The 16,973-nt window shown below is 39.5% G+C and overlaps 2 protein-coding genes and 1 long non-coding RNA gene across 9 annotated transcripts in view; 1 reads left to right on the top strand and 2 right to left on the bottom strand.

Annotated features, from left to right (window-relative positions):
- Positions 1–180, bottom strand: part of zbtb40 (zinc finger and BTB domain containing 40) — a 12,756-nt gene extending 12,576 nt beyond the window's left edge. For 2 of the 3 annotated variants that reach the window (XM_034586830.1, XM_034586834.1), the window contains exon 1: positions 15–135. The gene's annotated coding sequence lies outside the window, so the exon portion shown is untranslated. Of the gene's footprint in view, positions 1–14 lie in introns of all 3 variants that reach the window. The other variant, XM_034586833.1, reaches the window with a different exon arrangement.
- LOC117762276 overlaps positions 1–7,964 on the top strand; it is a 23,715-nt gene extending 15,751 nt beyond the window's left edge. Inside the window, exon 4 of the long non-coding RNA XR_004613981.1 lies at positions 7,951–7,964. This is a non-coding gene — a long non-coding RNA (uncharacterized LOC117762276). The remainder of the gene's footprint in view (positions 1–7,950) is intronic.
- Positions 1,087–16,973, bottom strand: usp48 (ubiquitin specific peptidase 48). 5 transcript variants are annotated; one of them, XM_034586817.1, is made up of 28 exons: positions 16,803–16,973; positions 16,189–16,326; positions 15,574–15,694; positions 15,264–15,405; positions 14,680–14,807; positions 14,138–14,262; positions 13,414–13,522; positions 12,332–12,465; positions 12,026–12,111; positions 11,510–11,689; positions 11,084–11,221; positions 10,362–10,511; positions 9,710–9,910; positions 8,978–9,089; positions 8,615–8,748; positions 7,420–7,494; positions 7,144–7,268; positions 6,295–6,417; positions 6,049–6,110; positions 5,777–5,887; positions 5,265–5,395; positions 4,731–4,837; positions 4,503–4,610; positions 2,803–2,985; positions 2,563–2,688; positions 2,383–2,431; positions 2,242–2,268; positions 1,087–1,778 (listed from the first exon to the last, which is right to left on the bottom strand). In XM_034586817.1, the coding sequence occupies exons 2-28, from the start codon at positions 16,320–16,322 to the stop codon at positions 1,756–1,758; spliced, it is 3,144 nt and encodes a 1,047-aa protein (XP_034442708.1). In that variant the 5' UTR covers positions 16,323–16,326; positions 16,803–16,973; the 3' UTR covers positions 1,087–1,755. The 5 variants fall into 5 exon arrangements, with proteins under 5 accessions (XP_034442708.1, XP_034442705.1, XP_034442707.1 ...); XM_034586814.1 differs by lacking the exon at positions 16,803–16,973 and adding an exon at positions 16,513–16,742; XM_034586816.1 differs by lacking the exon at positions 16,803–16,973 and adding an exon at positions 16,439–16,742 and having other exon boundaries at positions 1,096–1,778.

The raw sequence follows: 16,973 nt of genomic DNA, 5'->3' as shown, positions 1-16,973 counted from the left end.
CTGGATGTCTTTACCTTGAGTTATTCAAACGATCCGTCTCTTTATTTAAACGCTTTTGCTGAACAAACGTGTTGTGCGCAATAAAGCTTGGCCATTTTGAAGATGGCGACCGGCGGTACGGTCTATAAATTGGTCCGGTTCCGGTTTGGAAACTGTCTGCCACCATGCTAGCCCGTTAGCTCTTCAGTTCTTTCTGTCTGTACGTGATAAAACAGAAACACATCTTGAACATAACTAAATCGTTTAGACCAGTTAAACTGTCACATACATTCACTACAAGATCGTTTTACTTGAGAACAGTGATGGCGGCGGGGTGCTGGGTTGAAGCCGACCAGTAGTTCCCCTCAGTGCTGAAGGATGAAACAGACAGCTTTTTAAAAAGCGTATGGGAGAAGTAAAACACAGTGTTGCGCACAAACCTGTCTCTACCAGGGCCACATACTCAGAATGATGAAACAGAGTTTCACAGAGCCACTAAAGCACCGACATGTCCGATTTTGTATCTTGTGCGCACCAGATAAGTAAAATAATCTCCCTATACTATAGGGAGATTATTTTACTTGTCTTTCTATAGGGCCTATAGGAACAAGTAAATGGATGATTGGCCTATGCTTTATTATTATTATTATCTTTTGCCTGTTTACCACAGGGCTAAGCTGCTTTTATAGCTTAGAAGAGCTGCAGAAATTTCGTTATGACATTCCCCAGGTGACAATTAAACTTGTTCAGTAGAGACGCACATGAACTTTCAGTAAATTATCTTTAGAGAACAAGATATTTGTTGTGTGTGAACAGTGGAGTATTCCATCACAGTGACTGAATGACTCCCAATTCACAATAGCACAGTAAATGATCATGGCTGTATTTACCCACCAGCTATATCACCCCTCTATCCAAAGTACATGTCATCTTGTCATGTTCAGGTAAACTAATGAAACCATGATGGAGCTTCTCTGTGGTTTAGTGGTTAATGTACCTGTTGTGAGCTGCATTGTTCTGTAGTAGTTACTCCAATAAACAATGTACCACCAATACCACATTTCAACTGGGAATTTGTAGAGCATTTAATACAAGTATTTTAGGACAGAGTGTTTTGAAAATAACTTTATTGTCCATAAGAAATAACTGTCAGAGGAAGAGAACATTAACTGCTTGCACTCACTCAAGGTTTGCACTGCTGAGACGCCTGCAGGAATCAGCCTCTATACATAGAGTAGCTGTGTCTCGAAATGCCACATGGAGTATTATGGATATAGATTTTCTATAGGAGGTAATAAATGTTCTAACATTAGAGAGCAGTTATATTTGTAATACTTGACAATTACTCGTGCATTCTTTTGACAAACCTGAAAAACTGTGCAGTGAGAACACAAGCTTCCACACAATGGAGAGAAACACTTTCTTTCATATTACTTCTGCCATAATTTAAAATAGTGAAAAACAAAGCTTTTTTCAAAAGTAACAGTAGGACTGAACTGGAAACAAGCTTTAGAATACAGAGATCCACTTAACTTCCTCAACATTGAACAGTCCTTCAGAATGACAAGGAACTTTAAATATCAAAGGCCAGCTAATCCTTTGTACAGCGGCTTTCCAACATAGTCACAGTTTTATTAAAGAACCCCTCATCAAATTGTAAAAAAAAAAAAATTAAAGCACTTATTTATATATATGGACACTTGACAAATTCAAGCTTTTCTCTGATAATTTCTCTGTCATCTGTCCAATTCAAGCATGGCTACAGCACAGCTTTCCTCAGTGTCCGAGAAGCCCAGTGCCTGCAGAGAGACACAAACATTGACACTGAATCAGAACCTTTCAATAAAAGACACCAATACAACAAAAACAGCAAGTCAGTAATATTTTTGAAATGATCTGATAACATAAACAAAATAACAGTGTGGTGAAATTCAGAGCTTAACAGTCAAACTCAGCAGTACGGATACAATTTAGTCCGGTACCAAATGTATTTATCTTTAATACCAAGCAGGTAAGGTCAAATCCATGCATTCACAGATCGAAGTCGGAATTAAAAATTCTACAACAAAGAGAAAGGCATGTAACAATACTCCAAGCTCCAGAGCTCTGAACCAGTGGCCACACCTCTGAGGGTTTTCAAACAGAATAATGAAGTAAATTCAGTCTGATCATCAGGGTTGTCCCTCTCAGCTTTAATACATCGATGTAGACAAAACATTAACTTCCTCCATGATGAAGGGAAAAACAAAAACAAATGCTCACCTTTGAATCCCTCTTCAGGCATTCTCACTGTGAAGGAAGGATATGACTGTATAAGAACATTATCATCATTTGACTTTTTCATTTTAAATAAATCAAGACTAATGAGTCATCTACAGTGGAGGTGAAGATAAGGCCTCTTACCCTGGTAGACATCATCCATTGCAGCAAAGTCTGCTATTGGCTCATCAGCCTGAGGGGGAACAATGGAATGAATGTTTTGGATTTTAGATGATTGATTTCGATAAGAATTCAGCGTTAAAGGTGCAGTGTTAAGGATTCCTCTGTGACCATCCAGCCACTGGAGATTCAAAGAAGCTGTACCTTCAGACAGATGATGCTTTCTGGAATGACGCCCAGACTGCCCAAAGTGGCCGAGTCGTCTGTCAGACTTTTTCCATCAATGGAGAGGTTCTGGTCAAATGGAGCCACAGAGAAGGCGTGCATAATCTAAAGGATCAAAGGGAAGTTTGTTTTAAATTTTTTATATGACTTATTATATCATATTATTATTAATAATGACTTATTATTATTACACTTGATCCGGTTATTTGGAGCCCTCACCTGTATTTTCAGCTCTTTAAGTGTCTGATTAGCTGAAACTATGAGTGCTTTCTCTCCTCGGAGTTTCCTGTGCCGGGTGCTTCTCCTGATTCCACCTAGTTTGGTCATGTTGCTCACAGGAACAGCCGCTGCTGAGGCTGTGCTGCTGTCACACAGCTTTAGCCGCTTTGCACCATCTTCTGACTGTAAGAAATGTATGATTTATGTTAGGTACAATCAATTACTATTGGACATCATGGTTTGTTTGTGACACGGAACCATCTGGAAAGTCTTTGTTGGAAACAGAAAGGGCTGGTGCTTTCAAAAAAGTACTTGGTAAATGGTCTGTATTTATATATCGCTTTTCTAGTCGTGATGACCACTCAAAGTGCTTTTCAGTACAGTTTTACATTCACACACAGTCATACAGTGCATCTATGTGCAGCACTTTTTCTGTATGTGATTGGATGAACCATCTGTCTATCACTGACGAAGCCCATCGAGAAAAGAGTGAAAACACGTTTTCCACTGAGAAAAGTCTTCAGAATGATTCTTTGCTCTTTCAATGAAGAAATACTTTCCGTGCAAATGTCTTCAGGAGGAAACATTGTTGTTGACAGTTGCTTGTCATAGATGTCACACATCTGAAGGAGCCTGTATTTCCTCCCTCATAGGACACTGATTGATCTGAACAACTGTGGTTCAGCCACAAGTAAATAGCTTGGAGCTTGGACAGCTGGATTCTCTCTTTTGTGAAATCTGTCTGTGTCACAAGATTCCCTTTTATAAGTTCCACTGGTTTTACTGTCCACTGGTACTGTTAATTGAATACTGATAGTTGAAAGAGAAAACATGAAGGCGGCATCAAAGAGCAACAAAGACAGATGGAGAAAATTAGGGTTTTAAAACAACGTTGTATTTACTTTAAAATAACAATTTGATGGTACACTGACTTGTAATAGGGAGATTGATGACTTTCATTCTCACCCCGCACCTGTGGAGCCAAAGCCTGTTCTTGCACCATAGAACGTATATTAAGCAGGTGTAATCTGCAGTGCCAAGTGGCACACACACCACCTATTATGGGTCTTCAGGTAGCCATTAGCAGCAGCTAGCTTGGTAATTCTGTCTTTCATTTGTCATCCCCTTCAATTAATTTTGGCTTCGATTTCTGAAGAGGTAATAAATAAGCACACATGCAGGCTAAATATGTACAGGTGCAGAACATAAAATCATTCACTCCACTACGTCTTCAAACTGTATGGCTCCCAGTAAAATATTCATTTATTGGTTTAATGAAGCGAAGTGTCCTTGGGCAAGATGCTGAACCCCGAATTGCCCCTCATAAAACAAAAAAGCGCTGCTAATAGATGCACTGTATGAATGTGTGTGTGAATGTAAAACTGTACTGTAAAGAGCTTTGAGTGGTCAAGACTAGAAAAGCGCTATATAAATACAAAACCATTTACCATTTAATTGTATGTTTCGATGGAAGGTGGAGAGTTACATAATGTTGTTATTCTATGCTCTTTAAAAATAATGTGAACAAAGGGAATTTACCAGAACAACCAGGATGTCTAGTTTGATTGTATTTACACAGGGAGTATTTGGCTGCCTTTACTACTGTTATGGTCGCTCCTGTTACAACTGCTGCTTGCAGTCAGTGGATATCATGTGTGTGTTGTCACCCTTAGTCTACTGCTGTAGCATGGTGAACCTACCTGGCTAAAGTCTGGGTCTATCTCTCCATCCACCTTCGGAAGTTCTTCTTTCTCGTCCTCTGCCTCAGAGCTGCTGGCGTTTGTCTCCGGAGCTGCCTCCTTTAACAGCTATGCATCATATATGCAATGTAGAAAAACACAAACTTTAAGACTGCACATTAGACACTACAGTTGGTGACAAAATACCTCTGTCTGTTTAATTGACTTAAAATTTGCTTTTTATTGTACCCTCTGGTCTTCGATGACTTTCCGGATGTAGATGGTTGCCTGGGTGTACTCTCTGAGGTCCCTCTGCTGCTGGAAAAGGAAGCTCTCTCTGCACTCCCAACACAGATCTAAACACAATAACACACACACACGTGCAGGCACACGCGCACACACACGCACACGCGCACACACACACACACACACACACAAAGAGTGTAACAAAGAAACTTTAAAAAAGGCTTAAGATTCAAAATGGCCATTAAATTTATCAAAAAATTCCAAATGCATATTCTACTTTTTTTTTTAGTTGCATGGACATTTGATACTTCTTGATGCTAAAAAAGTGTAACTACCATCTTATAAAAGCTGTGAATCCAAGTTCTACACAAAGGAAGAACTTTTTATTACAGAAAATACATTTTTGTCAATATTTAAGCCTACAGGCACTGAATGTTTGACATTTGAAAATAGATGAGTGTAATCTTATTTTTAAGTATATGAAAGAAGTAAATATAAATATTCGAGGTAAAACATTTGGGATAACTGTAGTCTCACCAGGCTGAGTGGTGAACTGGGTGGTAGGTCCACTTGGTGTGGTTTGTTTGAAGCAGTGGATGGAGATGGGCTGGTCCACAATGAAGAGTCTGCTAATCACTTCCCATTCGTTGGGCCAGAGCAGAGCTATACTGTGCAGGACAAACAGCAAAACAGGACATCACAACAGTGTGCAGTCAGTATGACTTGAGGTCAGGTCGTCATATATTTTCATTTTATTAATGCAACTTGCCCAGTTACTTTAAAATAATTAACCCAGCTGTTCAGACCTTATCAAGAGTAGCTTAAGAAAGTAAACAAAGTTTGTACGTGAAGCATGACTACTGCCCATTCTAAGTTTAGGGTTTAGTGTTTGTTTTGGATGTTCTTGAAAGTGAAGTTTAACTGCTGTTCCAGTTTTTTTTTAGTTTAAAAATTGGGAGTTAGGTGAGTTAACTCTCACTATATACACAAGTTGATTTTGACTTTTACAAGTGAACTCCACAAGTCACTTTTAGATAAGCAGAACTCACTGTTGTGCATCTCCGCTGATCAGGGAGTCATGGGTAAACATGAACCCTCCATGGGGGCAGAGAAGCAGAGTGTTGCCCACATTAGACACTGGAGAGGATTTTGTGGGTCTCCTTGAAAACACACAGATGGGAGGAAAAAAAACATTTGATGTACTGACTAAATCATACTGTAAAATAGTTTGTAAAAACAAACATAAATTACGAACAATCATTACTAATGAAGCAAATCTGATAATGTCATTTCATCAATTTCACTACTGAAACAAACATACCTGATAAATTTTCTCCACTCATCCACAAAGAACAGAGGAACTATGTAAAGAACATCTGTGCCCTGTAGAGACAAGCCAGAGAACAATTAGTGTATTCATCTACCAGCCACAGTGATAATCTGTCATAACACTGTATTAACTGTAACACACACACACACACACACACACACACACACACACACACACACACACACACACACACACACACACACACACACACACACACACACACACACACACACACACCTGAGGCCACTTGGTGAGGGTTGGCCGATTCTTCTCATTGAAAAGGTTGAGCAGCTGGTTCTTCTGGTCCAGGGCCATCATCTTACTGATTGCCTCATTGTCCTTCTCCTCCTGTTCTAACGTCTGGACACAAAACAACGATAACTTTTTATTCTTAAAATTACTCAATGGCTTACATGCTGGACATATCTAGGAACTGTGGAGGCATTACTGTGTCTGTATGACTACAGCTTTCATCAGTTTGGCTCCCTTTTTTGGGGGTGGCTGTGGCTCACGGGGGAACCCTGTGTAAATAAAGCCCTTTAACATTCCCTTTATTTCCAGGCTGGGGATTAAGGTGAAGCAACAGAGCCTAAACATCTCTTATGCAGCCAATCATAACAGCAGTACTGTGCATAATTCAACCTTTACATTTACAATTTCAAAGTAGGCATAGACAAACTACAATTTGTAAAAAACATTGTAGTTAGGGGTCAAAATAAAACATGACAATTACATTTTTAAGGATTTAAGTGAGGGACCAGTTTATTGCATCCCTAAATGGTTTTTAAATAGTTGTATTTCAATCTGCTTAATTCTTACATACATTTTGAAAATTGCATTAGAAAATGATGTTCATGGCAATGTTTGGGAAAAAACTGAGCAAATAGGTTTTTATGCTCATTTGAGATAGTTAACATGTTTCACAGAAACATCTTTTCTGAATAAGTTCTGTCGTAGCAAACATTTAGCTCACATGACTGATGAGCTTTTTCCAGTGCTTGACAAAAAGAAAAAAGGTTCTTGTTATGCTTCAATTTTACTGCAAATTTGACAATTATATAGAGACGTGGCTAATGTCTTACTCACCAGGCACTGCTGACAGGGCTCTTGGTTTTGGGTGAATTCTGGGGCTTTGGAGAAGTATGCCCTTAGCTTGGTCCAAACTTCAGTGGATACTAACTTCCGTTCAGTCTCGAGAATAGTCAGACCCCCTGCAGCAGGATCAAACACACACATTTAAGAGCCAGTGCATCAAAGATTGAACTGTGGGTTCTATTGTAATAGTGACAGTTAAGATTTTTTCTTTAATCGTAGTACAATGTCAGTGTTAAAGGGTTTATAGATGCAAATGATAGGACGTACCATGACTGCAGACAATGTCTTCATTGAAAGTCTTCATCTCATCCTCGTTGCCCTCTGAGAGCTCTGAACTGAACTCTACAACCAAACAATTCACCAAGAATGTTAACAGTAGGGTTCAGTATTGAAAGCCAAACCACTATCGATTGACGATATATTCGCACAGGTGTTTGTGTCGCCATTATAAGCGAATGCATGGAAGGACTTTTTGCCAAGAAGAATATAAAATCACCTGATCATGGCAAGCAGAAGTATCTTCGAAGAAATTCTTAGCAAACGTGCAGCAAAAGATTCTAACATGATGGATTTACCTGCTCTATATGCAAATAATCCAGACTATCATTTGTGTTCTTGAAAACCAAATTATGTTGTTTTCGCCTAGTCTGAGTTTTCAGATGTGTCCAATGACACTGTATGTGTTTGTGTCGGTCTGTGTCTGCGTGTCAGAGAGGGAGAGAAAGAGATGGAGCAGAGTGAGGATGGAATGAATGACTGAATGCACACAGTTATGAAGAGAGATTTGAGCCATTTAAGAAAAGTATTAGTCATTATGGGGTTATGTGTGATATTGTGGCTATAATCAAATGAATGTAAGGACACTGAGAAGAGTAAAAAAAAGCATTTAAACTGTACTGAATCAGAAACGTCAGCTGTCGGAGTATGTGTTTGTGTGTCAGCTGGAGTGAGACAGAAGTGACAGAGTTGAATCAGGATTGACCGAATGAATAAATTAATATAAATCATATAACATATAATAAGTGTTAGTTTTTTAATTTACATCGAAGGGCTGGGTATCGCCATTGCCCATTTAATTGAGTTTTCTTGCCTGACTAATATATTAATATTTGTATGAGTTATTGTAAAGAAGAATTTGTATGGTGTTTATTAAGTCTCAAAATATCTGCGCTAACTCGCCATTCCCTGCGCTTGCAAATGCACAACACCATTCAACAGTCTTGCTCATCAAGTTGAATTGTGAGACTTTGAAGGGCAGGGACAATGGCTGATGCTCACCTTCTTTGATTGCTCACTTTGAACACATGCTCGCAAATATGCCTCTCTGCCCACTACTATTCTATGTGCTTGTAGACTCACGAGTTCACGAGCTCGCAAATTTTGAGACTAAATAAACGCTATGAATTACGTCACTTACAAGAGAACACAGCAGGAAAAACTAAAGCATTTCCATTCCCCCAACCTTTGATGTGTGGTCCCTGTCCATTGGTCTGGCCATTGCTGTGTTTGGTTTCATGTTCATCCTCCTCCAGCTGTTCCAAAGCCAACTGCCTCCAGCTACGCAGAGATGCTTTGCCCACCCAGTAACCCTCGTCACTGAAACACACACATGTGCACACACACAATAAATAAAGACCCTTGATTATGTTCCAGTGAAATTCTGGACCTTTGAATACTTTTCTCTTATCTGCAATAGTTCTGAATTACTCCCTATTCACTTTCTGCATATTCAAATAACTATTTATCTCCCCTGAATCAATAATCATAGCTAACCCTAACAACACAAGAGGCTTAACCCATTAACACTTATGCTGAGTGTTTGCACCTGAGCGTGCGTTTGACCAGGTTGGAGACCTCCTTGTAGTCTTCATTGAGCTGGTTCTTCAGCCGCAGCACTCGGCATCGCTGTCCAACACACTCACTACACAGTGAGGAATCTGAACAAACAAATAAAACTGTTATGTAAAAATGGAAGAGACAAATATCGTGGTTTTTGAGCAGTTTGTACTAAAGACATTTCTCGAAAGTGTAAAGTTTCTCATATAACAAACAAGTGTATTTCCAAAACTCCAGAAATAAAGGCAGCAAATCCAACCATGGTTTTGGTTTCATGGTATTTCTACTGGTGTTAATGATTTGTTAGTGAATGATTAATTACAACAGAAAATGTGTGGCTGCTTCTTTGACTGTAGTGGGACAGTACTGTCCCACTAACCAGCCATCTTATTTAGTTGTAGTAAAGAACCTGCACACATAACCCACCCCTGGCCTTGGAGATACACTCTAAATAAAGACGTTACTTCACTAACTTTACTCCTCTGTTTATTTTATAACAGAGGGATTAGTAGGCTCTGATAAAAGAATTGAACAGGCTGTGGATAGTCCACAATCTGTTTGGGTCTGATTACATGAGCACATATTTCATTTGATGATTTTCAGATTTTTCATCAAAAAATTATAAAGTCAGAGTTTTGATACGTAGCTAACTATTTAATGAATAGCACTTAAACTGAAGCAGATTCATTTGAGAAGAGACCACACCCTTTGTAAGACCTACCGTCCAGTCTCGGCCCTCCGCCGTATCGCTCATAGAGGAGCTGAGCAGCTTGCAGAGAAATCCTTTTGGAATCTCCCACCTTGTCTGGGTGCAGTTTACCGTGTGAACAAAGGAAGAAAGAGTTGTCGATGTCTTTTGTGGCAGTGGAGTCATCCAGCCACTTCTTCAGCCAGTCCAGGGGGATAAACTCATATGGCTCACCTGAGGAGAGAAGTGCATCAAACAACAAGAGACACAGGATCTTTAATTTTGATTCTTTAAATGAAGAATTCCCCTGTGATTAACAACTGTCAGTGTATTCTCCCTTACATGTACACGCCCAATGCATGTTAAGTATGGGACTTGAATGTAAGTAAATACAAATAGGGTTATTGTCTAATAATGTCATAAGGTTTTAGCTTTGTAAGAATCACAAATCATCGTGGTTCAGGTGTGTTGTGGAATACTCGCAGTTTTACTACAGGTAGGGGAGCTGTAGTATGAGTGAAACAAAATCTTCCATTAGTGGGATTGTCCCTTTGTCACACTTTCTTTAGTCATAATGTACTTTTATTGTTTATATTTAATTTTCTAACTTAAAGTCACAACAAACATTTAACTCTCTTCAATGTTTACGTTACAGAGTGTGTGATTGAGGAATGTTTTTACTGACCTTCTTTTGTGGGTAAAAGCTCGTAGAGTTCCTTCACCTCCTCGTGCTTGGCCTTGCCCTTATCCACGCTCTGTTTTCTCATGTCTGCCATTTCACTGCACCACTCCTCAAATTTATGGTTGTCTTGGTCCACCAACCTCTGAAGGAAGGCTGGCAGGAAAGAGACAAATTCATCCACTAGACAAGGCAACACAGAGCAGGTGGGAGGTAGGGCTGAGAAATAAATTTAATTCAATTCAAATTAGCTTTTGCATGATGTATAAATTGTCCAAATCTTGAAAATCTGATTATTGCAATTTGCTCAAAAGGGTATTTTAGGTCAATAGCTGATGTCTCCGGTGGCTCGCTGCCTCGGACCATCTCTTGAATTTAATGGTTACATCTTCAAAGAAGACGGACTAGAGAACCATTCTGGATACTGGTCTGTGTTCTCAGTTTGTGTTCGCTATCGAGGTATGAAAAGCGCAGAGATTCTACTTTGCTCAGTCTCTAACTGACTATTAAAGTGGAGGATGGTGCTCTATGACTGTGTACGATAGATCTTGCATCAACTGGAACACCAACAGCTTTTAAACTTTAAAAACTGTTTATGGCCGTACAACCCAGCTCTAGTGGTATAAGCTGGGAATCATTAAGAATAAGAATCATTTGGGTCAAAAAAAATAAATGAAGGAACACCAGCGAATATGTGAGATTTTAAATTGTAAATCTCTACTGCTCACCTGGCACCTCGATGTTGGTCCTGGAGGGATCTGAGCTCTCCTCTTCCTGGACCTTATACACCAGCATGTAGGCATTTCTGGAGCAGTGGAAGCCTTTACTGCACTTTGGCTTTCGTGTCTGGGACTTAACTGTCTCAGCTAGGGACCATGAAGATCAAGAAGAAAAAGTAACAACTCAGAAAGTGCAAGTGTATAGATTTACAGACATGACTCTCACCCCTAATGTTTTAAACTTGTGCTTCTTTAAGTCACCAAAGCACCATCAAAGTGGAAAATACACTTATTTGACAAAACCTTTCAGCTGTCTTACAATATGACGCTTCACAAAAAAACAAGAATTCTACATTACAAATTATACTGAATAACAATAAAACATAAAGGTATCCCTGGCTTTCAGGAAGGAGTACATGTGTATTTATTGCTCACCAATGTCCTCCTCAATGCCAAGCTGCAGTTTCTTGCCTTCCATCTTCTCAATTTCCTCATCGTTGAATTTGTACCAATCACCAGTACGAGCATCCTTCACGTGGGCAATGTAGTGGCCTGAGTACGCACTGATGCCCCGATGGATCAGCACTGCACTCAGTTCATAAACACACTTCTGGTCTGTAGAAACAGTCAGATCAAACATGCATCAAGCTCAACAACACAATGTCAGATTTCTCAGGCAGTGAAGTTGCTGTGACAGTAATCAATTGCCCATCTGAAAGTACCCTGCTTCAAAATTGACCATGTTTATTTAACCCATAAGACAGCAAATTTCACTCTTGCTTTCTAAATTGAAAACATTTGGTTTTAGTCCTTAGAATGTAAAGAGATGAAAAGAAAACGGAGAGTTCTTTTTTTCTTTTATATAGCTGACACATGCCAGTGTGTATTGACTAGCAAAGGAGAGTGCAGATTGTGTGTATGTGTGTGTGAATCATAGAGAACTGCTGATACCCTCTTTTCCTTCCAGAAATGACCCCATGTCCAGTTGCTCTGGAAAACTGATGAAAGTGTTCAGCTTCTTCTTGTGGCCTGTTTGTCTGAAGAACACAGTAAGGTCACTAAAGTTTCTGTTCTCCCACGAACAGAATGTAAATACAACTGCCCTCAGTAGTTAACCAACTACCTTAACTAAACCCCCAAAAATGTATTAAATCTAGCACTTTGCACAGTGATTTAATAAGACATTTTTTTATTTCCAAAGCCACATATTGCAATTTATTGTTGTTTTACACAATGCACTACAAAGTGATAGCTTACCTATCAAAGACAAAGCGCATGAGCTGCAGGTTGAGGGTTGGAGGAAGGCTGTGCAGCTTTATCGTTCTGGTGGCGCTTTGTTTACTCTGACAGCTCTCACAGAAGTAGCAGTTATCACCATCCAGCTTCTCCTCCTGCAAGGTGGAGAAGGGAGAACCATTATGAGAAGAACACACAAATACACTCATCAAGACATGGAAAGCAGTATTCAAACTTTACTCCAGCAGATTATGCTTCAGTCTACACTGTTCATTATAAAGTCATCACTGATAAAACAAGTGCATATATGATTCCATGAATCAATTTGATCATACATTTTCACAGGCATTAAATGATGCTGCATGACCTTAAACATTTGTGTAATACTTTGGAGCAGTTAACACAGCAGGAAGCTGAGTGTTTTTTTTCAAATCTTGGGACACTGATCCTGGCCCTGAGATTCCAGGACTCTGACACATTTTTGCTCTTTATAAAAAGTATTGTCTTTCAGCCCACTGCTGTTACTCACATGATAGGTTTATCGACGTCAGTGTCCCTCCTCCGTTTGTGCACGGTTTTTCATGTCATTTTTAAGGTCTCAACCTTACTGTATAAAGTGCCTTGAGATCATGTATATTATGATTTGGCGCTATACAAATAACATTTTATTTAATTCATGAGTAATTATGCACACTTAGAAAGAAATTAGACGTGTTCGTTTTAATGCAGCACATCTAGTCGAACATGGCAGAATTGTCATTGTATAAACATGATACAGAAGAGGGCTAACAGAAATCCCTTTCTGTTTGTATCACCTATTTTCTCACAAAGAACTTTTGTCAGTGTCCGTGCAGAACTCCTGCCACATAATGTGTTTTGAGACCTTGTGAGAAAATAGGTCTCAAAACACATTATGTGGCAGGAGTTCTGCACGGACACTGACAAAAGTTCTTTGTGTGTTTGGATTCATGCTGTGTGTCCTAAGGAGCATTTTTCCTTTGTTGTGTTGCTGACTCACTCAACATTTTACAATATAAAAATCCCAAATATGATTTACTGCAATAGATAAAAAGACACTCTCTGTGATAATAAATAATCAGTACCTTCAGGAACTCTGTGACACACTCTCTGAGGTTCTTGTGACCCTGGATGTTGAGCTCCAGCTCGTAGAATCGGGATGGGAGAGCAGATGATCGTCCACACTGATTACACCTAGAAAACAGCCAAACCAAGATATCAGATTCCACCACAGCACTCAAGATAATGGCTCCCACTTGTTCTGGCTCAATACAATTTTTTGTATTATAGATAGCATGACTTTTAACATTTTTCACAAGAAAGAAGAACAACGCATCTCTCTGAGCAACAAGAAAACTTAACCTCTGTCAACTTTATAGTCAAAGATTATATGACAATTTAAAAGGAACTTGTGACATACTCAAAAGTAATGCTCTTTTACTTTTAGAAGATTTTAGAAGGCTAACCATACAGCTGTTGGTTATTATGAGCCAAGACCTGACACCTCACTCTCTGAGGATCAGCTTTTATCTTCCTGAGGCTCCAAAGGTAACAGAGTAAGGTCCAATGTATTCTCCACAAAGTCGAGTTAAACAAATAATGCAATGAAGGTAGTTTTGACATGAATCCAGCACAGAAGTTGGAATGAGAAGATCAGCTCCAAAACACCCTTCCACACTTTACGAGAGCACAGTTAGCTAAATATAAATAGTGACATGTTGAGGAGTTGCATTGTCTATAGCCTACTCATATGACACTTTTCCACTTAAGTACAAACTTCATTCATGTTTAAGTATTGAGTGGTCTTACACAGTAACGTAGGAGAACTGTCCACAGAACTGCAGCTGGATGACATTCTGCAGGTTTGAGTTCTTTTGCTTCGACAGTGTGTCCTCCAATAGAGACAAGAAAAGCTTGGAAAACTCCTGGGCATCCTGAAAATGAAGGGTTTGAATTCAGTGGTCTGTAAAGAAAGCGCATCTCTACTTCCTAATAGACACATTGTAAACAAAATTTTGGATTATTAACAGATGAACAAATTTCAAACTGTCAATTTAACTTCTGGGAACTTCTGATGGGTGTTATTTTTTTTACCATTTAGGTACAGAGGTAATATAATACTAAACTCAACAAAGATGTAAGTGAGAAAATTCTGGCACAACTCTCACAATAAGGAAAAAACTGTAAAATCAATATCCACCATCATGTTTCCAACAGTGATGGAATAAACATCCAAGTAAGTGAACGCTCATCACTGAGGGAGCTCTATAATACACTAAAATTAGACGGTACACAGGGAAACCATTCAGTTCAAGCTTTGATAATTTACTAAATCTCATGTCGTGATTTACCTGCTGCTGTCCTGTATCCAGACCCAGTGCTTTAACCAGCCCTGAAGGATCTATGTACTTTCTGTTGCTGTTCTGCAGCAGTGCAAACAGATACTGAAGATGCTCACAGATGGATTGAGGCTCGTACTCTGAAAAGACACAGACGTCTGTCTGAGAGGTGGAAATTCTTTCATAAAACCTACAGAGAGATTAATACAAGTTTACAGTGTGATGTAGGTACTTATAGTAATTTAAAATGATTTGAGACTGTGTCTACAGTCATTATTGCCCCTGTTAATTTGGCAGGCCATACATATAAAGTTTGCAAAAATAATTGTAATTAAATTCATCAAATTTGATATATATTGATGATTCCTTTGGGTATGATGTCTAGCTGCACATTTTTTCAGTACTGTTGGAGGGCTCTGTTCTCAGAGTACCTGCATACTCGTTTGAGTAGTGCTATACTAGCTGACAGTACATGCACTACATGAGGTGTACAGTTTGCACAAAAATACCAAAAAATATTGTTAAAACATGTGAACTTAAAACAGAGAATGAACAAACATAAATAAGTGTCCTCAGTATTTAGTTTTCAGTTGTACCAGACTCAATGTTATGTTCCTGTGCTCTTGAATTATGGCACTGATAGAGGCTCCTCCGCAACTCCAGGTTGTGGAACCACACTTGCAGGAATGTGTTGACGTAACATGTTGCACCCAGGTTGGTCAGTCCGACAAATGTGTTCTGGAAGGAATCAGAGACAGAGAAATAGATAAAAAGATAAGATCAACTGCGTCAATACACATTCCTCCAGCTCTGGTCTGATGATAACATCCTGGGACTTCAGCTGTCCACCTACAATAGACTGGTGAGTATATAATGTGCAGTATGTGCACCTGGTGAAAGAAATACCTTGTCTCGGCGCTCTGAATTTGGGTCATCAATATTGTGGAAAGCATTTTCATCTATGTCCCCCAGCCATGCCTGCTCACCAATGCCCACAAGACAGTTGGGATTCCCTTTGCAGTTCCTCCTGCACAATAGAGTCATGATTTACTTCAGTATTTCACGACCAAATTTAGCAGTAACATCAAACTGCAACCTGCTTAGTGGATACAGAAGTAATGACAAACTCCATGCATGAATCAGTCCATCTTTCAACTCTTTGGAAAAGGTCATTTATACGCATCTATAAGCCACAGAGCAAGATTAAGTTCTGCAACATTATAGCAGTTGTACATTGAGGTGCCCACTGCCTACCGTCGTGTGTATTAAGGTTATTGTGGTATGTGGGATTAAGGAGTGGAGTGGATCAACCCGATCGTTCAAAATAAGTCAACGAAGCAGCTCTAAAAACAATAAAAATGTGTCCACAAACAATGAAACTAACCAGACCTGTGATGCACATTAGCACATCTCTGTGAAGCTGGGGCTTAAGCCCTCAACATTAAATCTAACTTCTGCTACTGATATTTTCACTGGAGTAGGCTATCACAACATATGCACCCAGAAATGTTACCATCATACCTGCAGGCTCCTCTCTTGCAGGCCGGGAGGTTGACGCGATATGCTAGCTCGATATGCTCCTGTCTGATTTCTTCTGGTTTCACCGCTTCCACCCAACGCCAAGCCGCTTTCTCCAGTTGTATGCGGGGAGCCATAATCCTGCGATGTATCGTTCAGCACACAGTCAGATACATGAGTCGGAAAAAAAGAGGAGCAGGGTTAGCAAAACCGCTTCTATGAATGCTAACATAGCCGGCTAAAAGGAGCTAACCAAGTTCTTACAGGTCGGAGCCTGGTTCTTACGAAGCTCTTGTTAGCTATGTAGTGCTACTTAACCTAGCTTACAAATGTTGGCCTGGTAATTCCCTCACTGTCATATTGCACTTGAAAGTCAAGCGTATCGTACCACATCTCAGGAACACACAGAACAAGACAATGAAAGAAACCACGACAAATAGTATTTGCAGGGTAACGCCAGAGGTAATGATAACCCTTGTGCTAACGTTAGCTAGCTAGCTAAAATGTAGCTAACCCGACCGGCAGTGTTAGCAAGTCATTTTCCCTGCACTTTCCATTTAGCGCTACCTGACGCTAACGTAACGAGTTTATTGTGTAAAGGTCAAATGCCATCGAACCTTTCATGCGTGCAGCTGCTTCACCAAATATTTATGTATTTTCACATTTTATTCACGGTTTATTTTAGATTTAGCGCCCTTGCGTCAGTTTATAAATATATTATTCTCCGCTCAAAATCAACACGACGTCAACACGTGACGTAGACGACGTCTCTGTGTTGTGACTGGAGC

This window comes from Hippoglossus hippoglossus, chromosome 5 (genome assembly GCF_009819705.1).
Source record: "Hippoglossus hippoglossus isolate fHipHip1 chromosome 5, fHipHip1.pri, whole genome shotgun sequence".
Taxonomy (NCBI): Eukaryota; Metazoa; Chordata; class Actinopteri; order Pleuronectiformes; family Pleuronectidae; genus Hippoglossus; species Hippoglossus hippoglossus.
The sequence above is the reverse complement of the archived record's forward strand: the minus strand, read 5'-3'. Positions and strand labels throughout refer to the sequence as shown.